The 12,551-nt window shown below is 35.3% G+C and overlaps 1 protein-coding gene across 1 annotated transcript in view; it reads right to left on the reverse strand.

Moving 5' to 3' along the window:
- LOC136034866 (uncharacterized) overlaps positions 1 to 12,551 on the reverse strand; it is a 75,830-nt gene that overhangs the window by 23,960 nt on the left and 39,319 nt on the right. Inside the window, exons 8-9 of the mRNA XM_065716339.1 lie at positions 11,324 to 11,485; positions 6,739 to 6,981 (exon numbers count right to left, since the gene is read on the reverse strand). Coding sequence (XP_065572411.1) covers positions 6,739 to 6,981; positions 11,324 to 11,485 — 405 coding nt within the window. The remainder of the gene's footprint in view (positions 1 to 6,738; positions 6,982 to 11,323; positions 11,486 to 12,551) is intronic.

Here is a 12,551-nt window from a genome sequence, read left to right on the forward strand (position 1 = left end):
AAGCTTCTTATTCGAATAAACATCCCTTATGTTCCAGGATTCGTTCTTTAAAGTGTGGTTCAATCCCGCTTTCTGGGGCTATAATGAAAGAAAGGTTGAGATGGCTAGGCCACGTTCTACGGATGAAGGATGACAGATTACGGAAGATTGTCCCTTTTTGGCCAACCGTCTGGGGCTACACGGAAAGCAGGTCGTCCTTGGTCTGGGTTGGGAGGATGTCATAAATAAGGATTTAAAGGAAATGGGAACTTCCTGGGAGGGTGTAAAGAGGGAGGCTTTAAATAGATTAGGTTGGAGGAGGAGCGTGCGTAGCTGTGTTGGCCTCAGGCGGCTTGGTGCTGCAGTGAGTTATTAGTAGTAGTAGTAGTAGTATTCGTTCTTTAGAATAGGAACAAAAAGTTAAACTTAGCGTAAAGAGCAAGCCTAAGATAAGGATTTTATTAAAACACCAACTTTTGTTTATCTTATATTTTTATGTTGCTCCTTATTTTCAGTTTAAAAAACTACTTTTTTTAATTAATTTCTTGTCATTTTTCCAAATATTGTTAAGAAATTTGCCACCTCTTTTTCAAGGGGCTTCCTTGGAGCACCCCCCCCCCCTCGTATTAAAACCCCTATTAGAGAAAGTTCCTACTGTATAAAATTCTCCCCTGTAAATTTTAATAACTATTCTTTTTTGCTACATTCGAGCATTTTGCACAAGAAAATCTTTTTATGTCACAGACTTGTGTATTTCCATAGAATAAGGCTACTTTCTTAAACGGTTAGAAAAGTTTTGCATAGAACAGTGTTATTCATACGAGAGGATACTCTAATGTACTTACTCTATTGATCATGTGCGTGATTAGTTCGAAAAACTGCTGAGCAATGCCAATGGCAGGCCTAATAAATTATTTTAGATCAATTTAGACCAATTGATAGTTCTTTCAGGCAATTAAATAAAAAAAAAAAAGTTTTTCCAACTGAAAGTAAGGAGCGACATTAAAACTTAAAAAGAACAGAAATTATTCCGTATATGAAAGGGGCCGTTCCCTCCTCAGCGCCCCACTCTTTACGCTAAAGTTTTTTACTGTTTTAAAAAGTAGAGTTGCGAGAAAGAGAACTTGAAAAAAAACTTAAGCGTAAAGAGCTAGGTGTTGAGGAGGGAACAGCCCCTTTCATATACGGAATAATTTCTGTTCTTTTTATGTTTTAATGTCGCTCCTTACTTTCAGTTGGAAAAACTTTTTTTTTTATTTAATTGCCTGAAGAGGGGAAAACCCCTTTCATTCACGGAATAGTTTCTGTTCGTTTTAAGTTTTCTTAAAACTTAACCTTACTTGCAGTTAAAAAAAAATGTTTGTTAATTTAATTCGGAATGTTTTTGCATTAATACATGTTTTGACATGGATACTTTTAAAAAAAGGGGTGGGGGCGGCCTAGTTGCCCTCCAATTGTGGTTACTTAAAAATACAACTAGAACTGTTTTTTTTTCGAACGTTTTTATTAGTAATAATATACGCAACTTGCGAATTAACTAAATTAACGAACTTCTATTTTGGTATATTTTTATTACGTATATGAGGAGGGTCGCCCAATCTTCAATACCTTTGTCTTAACACTAAAGCTCGAATTTCATCCCAATTCTTGAATAATAACCCCTGAATCACAAAGACCTCGATATAAATAGTAGAAATTACTAAAAATACTTTAAAGAGCAAGTTATTGTGGAGGAGACGAACCCCCTTATATACATAATATTTTCTGTTCGTTTTAAGTTTTCATGCTGCTCCTTAATTCCAGCCGAAAACATTTTTTTTTTTATCTATTTTTACCTTATTTTTTTAATAATGCTAGAAAATCCTGCCACCCCTCTCTCTTAATGGAAATTTTATTCCCTCATGATACATTCTTCCTTGGAAAGATCCGACCCACCCCAACCCCACTGTGAAAAATTCCCCTGAAAAGACGGCTGTACCCTTTGCAATAACAATTACTATATGTAAACAATCGTCAAAGTTTGTAACTTGCAGCCTCTCCCCCCTGGGCCTGTGGGGGATTGAGTAATTTAAATTTATATTATAAATTTCTATGAAATTCTTTTAGAGGTAAATAAAAACCAGAAAACAATAATTCTTATAGAAATAAAACATATGCTCTTTTTTTAACCCTGATGTTGTGTTAATTGTATCTCGAGTATTAGGTACAGGTAATTTCTGGGGATTCTTCTTATTTGTTTATTTTGGTATTCATATATAATTATAACCAGAAGAGTTTTATGTCTGCACGCTACTCTAACTCTAGTTAATTCTCCGGACTCTGTTTAACCCGGTTACATAAGAATGATATTAATCACTTCCCAATTTATGTTTGTGTATTCATTTGAAAAAAAATTACGTATGGTAATTTTACATTTGTGCTATAAGGGTTTAAATTTTTTCTCGCGGTAAAGTTAATTGAGAAATGTTATTAATTAGTAGAATTCAGATAAGATGCTAGCAATAATTTGGTTAGTTTGATTATTGAGTCTATGTAGGTTGTCCATTTTACTTCTATTTTTACGCATCTGAAATGATAATTTTACACATTTGTTTGATCATTATCAAAGTTGTAATCAAATGTCATTCAGAAGAGTTTATCTAAGCCCCAAGTTATGCCTATTTCTGTTGACGCGGTGTGGAATACAATTTTGCAACTGAAATCGAAGCCTATTGATTTAAATGGGATTAGTAAGATCCCGTGTTTTTTTCTAAGTGATAGTTTTTATTTATTTTCATCTCTTTCTTTTTGTAATTCATTACTCCATTTTTTTTCTTGCTATTTATAATGGGTTAAAAATAAATTATTATTAAGCGCCCTCCAATTTTTTTGGTCAATTAAAAGGAGTACTAGGGTTTTTAATTTTTGTTGAAATGAACCCTCTTTGATTTTTCTGGACCATTGGTCCTATGCGATCAACCCTGGGAAAAAAAAATATATAAAATAAAACACGCATCCGTGATCTTTCTTGTGGCAAAAAAAATCCATATTTCTGCAGATGGAAGCTTGAAATCAATGCAGTATCAGATTCTGGTTTTCTGATACGCTGAATCTGATGTTGTGAATTTCAATAAGACTTCTTGATTTTTCAGTGTTTCCCCTTTTTCAGGAATCAATTGAATTTTCTCAGGCTAATAACTTTTGATGAGTATCAATAAATCGTATTTATTTGAAATCAGCATAAGTCGACTTTTTAATGTATCTATTAATATCAAAATGTCATTTTAGTTTTGATTACTATTTAGCCGAGCACCTCCTTACTTACAGTTCGTTATCATGAACTCTAACCGTTTTCCAACAGCGCATATCTCCACCTAGTGTTTTAATGGTCAATAATTGAAAAAAACGATAAGACAATCTTTTTGCTCTTTGTTTGAATTATAAACTCGCCATGGATCTAAAATTCTCTATTAGCTCTCTTTTATTTATTTATTACAACCATTGAATGTTTATGAGCTGCTGTTTATAATTATTTGTGGCATAAGGTGATAGAGTTTCTATGGGTATCAGTGAATTATATTTGCTTGTTTTTTTTAAATATTTTCTCCTTATTCTATGATTCGACACAGGAAGTACAATATACACTTTTTGCTTCCAATTTGCTATTTAATACTACTGCTACTAATAACACACTGCAGCACCAAGCCACCCGAGGCCAACACAGCTACGCGTGCTCCTCCTCCAATCTAATCTATTTAAAGCCTCGGTCTTTACACCCTCCCAGGAAGTTCCCATTTCCTTTAAATCTTTATTTATGACATCCTCTCAACCCAGACAAGGACGACCTGCTTTCTGTGTAGCCCCACACGATTGACCAAAAAGGGAAATCTTAGGTAATCTGCCATCCTTCATCCGTAGAACGTGGCCTAGCCATCTCAATCTTTCTTTTATTATAGCCCTAGAAAGTGGGATTGAACTAGATTTTTCGTACAACCTACTGTTTGAAATACAGTCAGTCAGCCGGGTACCAGAAAAATCCGTAGGCAATTTCTCTGGAGAATATCTAGTAAATTTTCATCTGCTTTTCGGAGCACCCATGCTTCAGAGCCATATTTACAACTGTCATCACTGTAGCTTCCAATATTCTAATCTTGGTTTGCAGATTTATCTTTTTATTCTTCCAAACTTTTTTTTTAACTGTGAAAAAACACTCGAGCCTTAGCTATTGTACTTTTAACATCTTCACTGCTCCCCCTGCTATTTAATAGACATGAAAAATATTCCATGAGAGGGAGCAGGAATATTATACACTTTATATAAATTTCAGAAGAAAATTTGTATCTTTTTAACTTGTCTCCCAATAGTCATCGGTTCCAATTCTAACAGCCTTTTGATGTTTGTCTTATCAAAAGCCGTCGGGAAACGAACGTTTTCAACAATATCTATCCTTCCCTCTCTTTCTCTTATTGAATTATTATAATTTTTTACTTAATTCTTATTAGTGTTTTACGAGTATTCATATTCTTTCCCCTTTTCAGGACGTAAAGCCTTTATGGATTAGTGAATTATGTTGTGTTGATGATATTTGTAATTTTTTACTGGAAAATATACTACTACTACTACTACTAATAACTCACTGCAGCACCAAGCCGCCTGAGGCCAACACAGCTACGCACGCTCCTCCTTCAACCTAATCTATTTAAAGCCTCCCTCTTTACACCCTCCCAGGAAGTTCCCATTTCCTTTAAATCCTTATTTATGACATCCTCCCAACCCAGACAAGGACGACCTGCTTTCCGTGTAGCCCCAGACGGTTGGCCAAAAAGGACAATCTTCGGTAATCTGTCATCCTTCATCCGTAGAACGTGGCCTAGCCATCTCAACCTTTCTTTCATTATAGCCCCAGAAAGCGGGATTGAACCACACTTTTCGTACAACCTACTGTTTGAAATACGGTCAGTCAGCCGGGTACCCAGAACAATCCGTAGGCAATTTCTCTGGAAAACATCTAGTAAATTTTCATCTGCTTTTCGGAGTGTCCATGCTTCAGAGCCATATTTGACCACTGTCATCACTGTAGCTTCCAATATTCTAATCTTGGTTTGTAGGCTTATCTTTCTATTCTTCCAAACTTTTTTTAACTGTGAAAAAACACCCTGAGCTTTAGCTATTCTACTTTTAACATCTTCACTGCTCCCACCATCTTTACTAATAATACTACCAAGGTAACTGAAGCTCCCAACCTGATCAATCTTTTCGTTACCTAAGGTCACCTGTTCATCTTCACTTATTCCTAACCTTAGTGACTTAGTCTTCTTAACATTAATTTTCAAGCCTATTTTAGCACCCTGAACACCCTGAACTGGAAAATATATCTAATATTATTCTAAAATTTGAGAAATAGAAATAGAATCTTTTTTTGTTACTTTCCATTGGCCATTTAGTAAGCAAGAAAAGTCTGCCTATGAATACTGGAAGGGGGAGGGGAGTATTGGAACATATGTAAATTTCCGAGAAGAAATTGTAAGTTTAAGAGAGAAAAAAATCTCTTGCGGTTATTTATCTAAAGACCACTGACTACAATGAAAAAAAGTAACTTAAGTTTTTTTGTAGATTCTTTTTAGCATAAATTATAATCACATTAACCCGTCGGGTTCTTTTCCCGTCGGTAAAAATATAAAATTCACTTGTTATGTCTTTAGCTAAGCTTTAGCTACGAATGAATTTCATTGGTTGATTTAGACCCGCCTTACATTTTAACTTTGACCAATAAGGAAAATGGGGTGAAATTTTTAAAAGTTTGATCAGCACTTCCTAGCGGAATTTATTAGTCTTGTGCAAGAGGAATTAAATACCTTAAGACCTCAGAAGGATTCTTTATCCTTCTCCAATGACATTTTAATTTGGCGTCGGTTAATTTTGACTTGGATGTCAAAATAAATAGTCATTTCTAGTACTATTCTTTATCTTGGGGGATATTCCTGTGACTGTAGGAAGTTGAGTAAACCAATTGATCTGATTAGAACCTTGAAAAATTTTAACTAAATCCTTTTACATTTTAATGTTTGCGTCTGAAAAAATTAAACATGTTTTTCTGGTTGTGCAGCACAGCACACCGACATATGGTTGTCCATTTGGCTGCAATGCATTCAATTTATATGCAAAACTATGAGCAGCAGAATTACATTAGGAAGAGGTGTATTATGAGGAGTCTCTTGGCCAGGCTTAGAGTTTGATACTAAGTTAAAGTGTGAAAAATGCCTTTGTAGCTCTGAGGCAGATTGTCTGTCTAGTGTCAATAAGACTGTGGGCTTGAGTCCAAGCAATAGAAAATCTAAATTTTACAAGTACCCCATTTCCAGCAATCACAACCTAAATTTTACGACCATATCTCTATTCGCAATTGGTACTTGTGTAAATAATATAAAATCTGCTTAAACAAACGAGCTTACTCTATGCATACAAAAGTTAAACTTTAGATTCAAACGAACAGAAATTACCTAATTTTTATTTCTATATTCTTCAGCGGGCTGTAGGTCTAACTGCACATTTTACAAATGCACATTCTGGGTTCAATTATACTTACTGATCGCGCCAAGCTACCTTAATCAATATTTTTTGATTTTTTTCAAGAGATAACCCCAAGAGACCTCAATAGTTTGATTTCATCATAACTGATAAATAGTTATATCTGTAAATTGAGGGTAACACAAAAGTAAAGGTCAAGTAAATGAAAAGAAAGGAAAGCGAAAATTAGAGAGTAAAAGAAAAGAAAGATACCTCAGAGTTTGGCGAGCAGGATTGTTGTACATAACGAGCATCATTACCGTACGTTCGTGAGTCAATACAAACTTCCATGTCTCTTGACAACTGATAAAATGAGACATATGGAATAAAGCCATTCACCCCTGGCCGACCTGCTTTGGGGCTAGTTTTATGCTGAAATTGTGCAGATAGCATCATCTTCCCACGGAATTCTATTAAAGCAGTATTGGCTGTTATTGAAGCATTGCACACTAATCCCTAAAAAGTAAATGTTATATTAGTTTACAGAGTAAGAATGTCAAAAGCACATAGCAATATTGGAACTCAGTACTAAATAGTATATTAGATTAGACCAAAAAATGGGCGACTTGTAAGATTCGAGAGTAAGGCTAGTGCTGACAAAAATACGCCATCTAGGATTTGGCATTTCTTGGTAAATTTTCAAGCTTCTTAATTGTTTTCTTTTTAATACTAATCTTCCTAGATTACACAAATTCTGCTTTTTATTACACTGTAAAAGTTCTAAGAAACGCTAGACGCTAGACGGTGTTGTATATAATTTGCCATGAAAACCACCAATAAAACATGTTTTATTTGTCAGTTAAGCCAAAACTCTTAAGCCCAACAATAATAATAATAATAATAATAAAAAGTCTATGGATGGAATAAATTTTTTTTTATTTTACTAAAAATTACATTGAAATTACTCCCATCAAATACTGCTGATGGTGTCAGTTGCGACAATTGGGAAGGGTCCTCCCCCCCCCCTAAATTTTAGAAAAAACATTCCCCTCTACATTTCAGCGAATTAACGGCATTGGATGCAGTCATTATTGAATCCTTTGGAAGTAAATTGGTACAATCAACTTTAAATAAATTTTAAATAAATAATTTAAATAATAATTTGACAATATTAACGTTTTAATAGTAAACAAGAGCATACAATCTTCTTAATGTACCTCGGATAGAGAAAACAAAATCTGACTGTTTGAATGTTTCATGTCAGAGTGGGGTTATTAACAGTATCTTACAAAATTAAGAAAGAATAAAGGTGCACATCTCTTGGGGATGAACAGATTTTTTAAAAAAAAGCTAAAAACTTCTGGCACCAAACACATGTGAAAGGTACAGCTTTCCCTTGAAGGTACACATCTCTTGGGGGATAAAAAGATTCTTTAATGTTGGAAAAAATTAGTAAGAAAGCTAAAAACATCTAGCATCAAACAGACGTGAAAGGTACATCTTTCCCTTGAAGGTGCACATATCTTGGAGACAAGAAGATTTTTAATGTTAGAAAAAATTAGTTAAAAAGCTAAAAATATCTGGCAGACGTGAAAGGTACAGCTTTCCCTTAAAGATGCACATCTCTTGGAGATGAAAAGATTTTTTATGTTGGAAAAAAAATTAGTAAAAAAGCGAAAATCATCTGGCATCAGACAGACGTGATAGGTATAGCTTTTCCTTGAAGGTACACATCCCTTGGGGGATCAAAGATTTTTAATGTTGCAAAGAAATAGTAAAAAAGCAAAAAACATCTGGCACCAAACAGAAGTGAAAGGTGCAGCTTTCCCTTAAAAGTGCATATCCCTTCGGTATGAACATATTTTTAATGTTGGAAAAAATTAGTAAAAAAGCTAAAACCATCTGACACCAAACAGACGTGAAAGTTACAGCTTTCCCTTAAAGGTGCACATATCTTGGAGAGGAAAAGATTTTAATGTTGAAAAAATATAGTAAAAAAGCTAAAATCATCTGGCAACAAACAGGGTGAAACGTACAACTTTCCCTTGAAGGTACACATTTCTTGGGGGATAAACAGATTCTTTAAAGTTGGAAAAAAATAGTAAGAAAGCTAAAAACATCAAGCATCAAACAGACGTGAAAGGTACATCTTTCCCTTAAAGGTGCACACATCTTGGAGATAATATGAAAAAAACTTCGTTTTCTTAAAGAGTTAAAGAGGCTGCGTCCCAAAGTCGAACCTTAAAACGTACAGGAATTAGAAGAGGCAGTTGGGGGGCTGCCGCCCCCCAAACTCCCAGCTTTTAAAGACTCTTTTGTACAGGTTTTTTTGTGGGGGGACTTCATTGTTACTAATTACTAGTTTCGGCGCAATGGTTGCCGCCCCCCCCCCGCTTTTAAATCATTGTATAAAATAGAAAAAAAAATAGATAGAATGACCGAAATGTTTCTTTTGCTCATAAGAAGCTAATATTCTGTTATCTCTCAATTGATAAGCTGTCCGGGTGTTATCAAAATTATACACTTTTATTTTGATGTTGTTAAAAAAATCCGCCCGTAAGGACTTGAACCCTTGACCCGAGGATTAAAAGTCTTACGCTCTACCAACTGAGCTAATAACTTGCATGTGTGTAAATATAACTTCTCAATAAATTTTAAAAATTTCAAATTAACATGGGCTCTTATGGACAGAAATCCGTTAATTAAATAGCTAATGCGTGGTTTCTGGAAAACATGGAAGGAGTTATCGGATCGAGCTGAAATTTCGCGGATAAGCTCCTGGGCCATAGGGGACCTTAACTTGTGAATTTCAGCCCGATCGGACAACGTTAAAAGAGGAGGGGGGGTTGGAGGGTCGAAACTTTCGGGGGGTTAAGATTTTCCTACGAAACTTTCCAGGAAAATTACTCGGAGAATTCCGCATCGAATGAGTCTTCGTACACCCAGATCCGATGTCGGATGTGACCTGTAGGCGTCTAGGAAAAAAAAGTAAATGAATTTTAAGTGGCTATGCGTGGTTTCTGGAAAACAGGGAAGGAGTTATCGGATCACGCTGAAATTTCGCGGATAAGCTCCTGGGCCCTAGGGGACCTTAACTTGTGAATTTCAGCCCGATCGGACAACGTTAAAGGAGGGCTGGGGTTGACGGGTCGAAACTTTCGGCCAGATTTTCCCCATGAAGGAAAAGTTGGAGGGGGATGAAATTTTGCAGGTTTCTTAGTTGGAGCTCGGGCTACGAAATGCATCCCTCCCCATCCCTCTGCGACCACTGGAACCGAAGATCGCTTAACATTGTCTGTGTCGCCTCTTTATAGAGGCACGAGTGTGCCTCCTTGACAAGAAGATTTTTAATGTTGGAAAAAATTAGTAAAAAAGCTAAAATCATCTGGCACCAAGTAGACGTGAAAGGTACAGCTTTCCCTTAAAGGTGCACATCTCTTGGGGATGAACAGATTTTTAATGTTGGAAAAAATTAGTAAAAACCTAAAATCATCTGGCAACAAACAGACGTGAGACGTACGGCTTTCCCTTAAAAGTGCACATATCTTGGAGACAAAAAGATTCTTAGTGTTGGAAAAAATTGGTAAAAAAGCTAAAATCATCTGACACCAAACAGACGTGAAAGCTACAGCTTTTTCTTCAAGGTACACATCTCTTGGGGGACAAAAGGATTTTTTAATGTTGGAAAAAATTAGTAAAAAAGCTAATATCACCTGGCACCAAACAGACGTAAAAAGTACAGATTTCCCTTAAAGGTGCACATATCTTGGAGATGATAAGATTTTAATGTTGAGAAAAATTAGTAAAAAAGCTAAAATCATCTGGCAACAAACAGACGTGAAAGGTACAGCTTTCCCTTGAAGGTGCACATCTTTTGAAGATGAAAAGATTTTTAATGTTGGAAAAAATTAGTAAAAAAGCTAAAATCATCTGGCACCATACAGCGAGAAACGTACAGCTTTCCCTTAAAGGTGCACATCTCTTGGAGATGAAAAGATTTTTAATGTTGGAAAAAATTAGTAAAAAAGCTAAAATCATCTGGCAACAAACAGACGTGAAAGGTACAGCTTTTCCTTGAAGGTACACATCTCTTGGGGGATGAACAGATTTTTAACGGTGGAACTTAGAAATTGATTTGTAATTGACTTGTTGGTTTGTTTAAATTGTTGATTTAATCTCATGTTTGAACTTTTACAGACAAAGATTGTTGTCAAACTTGATAAATTCATTTTTAATTAACTTGTTGAATTAATTTCACGTTGGAACTTTTACAGACGAAGAGTGTTGTCAAACTTAAAAAATTACTCTGTAATTAACTTGTTGATTTGCTTAACTTATTGATTTAATTTCATGTTGAACCTTCATAGACAAAAAGCGTTGTCAAACTTTATATATTAATTTTTAATTAACTTGTTGATTTGTTTAACTTATTGATTTAATTTCATGTTAGAACTTTTACAAAGAGTGTTGTCAAACTTAGTAAACATTTTTTTTTCTCTCTCTTTAATTTTCAGTTCAATAGGCAAACTGACAAAAATTCACACTACTCTAAAATCATCGAAATTTTGAAACAACCAACAGAAAAACCTTCGAAAATCCGGCGTTCAAACATAAATTGGCCAAAGATTGTTCCATGGGGAGGGGGGGATACCAAACCTAGTGTCCAGAGCCGTTACTAGGATTGGTGGCACCTAGTGAAAAACTAATTCCTCCCCCCGACTCAAGCACAGATAAAAACTGTTATGGCACATAACGAACCACCCACCCACATGGCCCTGAGTAGAGCACTCTTTGGCAACATTCACTTTAAAGAAAACTATAACAAGCTGAAGCCAATTATTACATTTATTTTTTTTACCTTTTTATTCAAGGTCATGAGTACAACTCGACATTTTTGTGGAAGTGAAGAAGATAGTCCTTTGAAATCCTGTTGATGTCCAGTGTTTTTCATTGTTGCTATTCGGGCTCTTAACTCAGGTGAATAATGGTTGGTCACAGCTTCTTCATATCGTTCAATCCACTTCAAAATAAAAAAAAAATATATAAAAAAATTAAAACCAATTACAATATAACTTACTTCTATTGGACTTCATTTCGTTCTTTCTGATAAACGCAACAGCAGAAAAATAGAAAATTAAAATAAAAACTCTATGCTTTTCTGACCACTCTTACATCATTTACAATCAGTTATTCTTTGACCATTCGGTCAATCAACATATTATGAGTTTTGTCCATAGACAAAGCTTGGCAAAGACAAAGCTATTTTACGATCATTCCAGCTTAAAATTCAGCAAGTGTAAAGAATATGGATGATTCAATACCTGGTCACATTTTGCCCCCCCCTCCACTCTTCCCCAGCTGAAATTTCTAATTTTTTGTCAAAACTAAGATAGCCCAACATAATTCAACCATCCACAGAAAAAGATCAGTTTTTTAAGTATACCTTCGTCTTTTTGGTACTATATGGGTCATTTTTCATTGTCATTTTCAATTGGCTCCTTTGACCCTGGTAAAGGTCCCTTTGGCTCCTTTGACCCTGAATCCAGGATCAAAAGGCTACTTTTGACCCTGGATCCATTTCTGAAAGCGTCATTCACGTAACTCACCTGCTTTCCAAGATAGCAAGAAGTGCCTTAATTACAGCTTTAGGCTACCCCATAATTTTATAATGTGTCCTTTTCTGTCATTTTGATAGTATGGGTCCCACCCAAAGCAACTTCCTGGGCCCCTGCCAGGTAAGATGAGACTTTTACCCAGGAGAAAATTGGTTATCACAAGCAGAGATGGGCCATTCCCACTATAAAACTGTGCATAGGCCTACAGTCTGCAGAATTTTATCAGTTTGAGAGTAGACATTGAAAGCTTTGTTTTGAATTACCACGTTTTCACTTGTTATTTAGTCTTTGATATACTTCTTCGTAAATGGTTGAAAATACCGGAAAGACGACTAGGAGGCGGCATAGGAAGAGACAAGAGAGATCACACCGGCTAGCTGTTCTATCTTTTGAAATAGAATAATTTAATTTGAAGTTTTTTATTTCGCTAATCATCATTCCGTAAAAGAGTGCATAGAGCAAATAATTGGC

This window comes from Artemia franciscana, chromosome 13 (genome assembly GCF_032884065.1).
Source record: "Artemia franciscana chromosome 13, ASM3288406v1, whole genome shotgun sequence".
Classification (NCBI taxonomy): Eukaryota; Metazoa; Arthropoda; class Branchiopoda; order Anostraca; family Artemiidae; genus Artemia; species Artemia franciscana.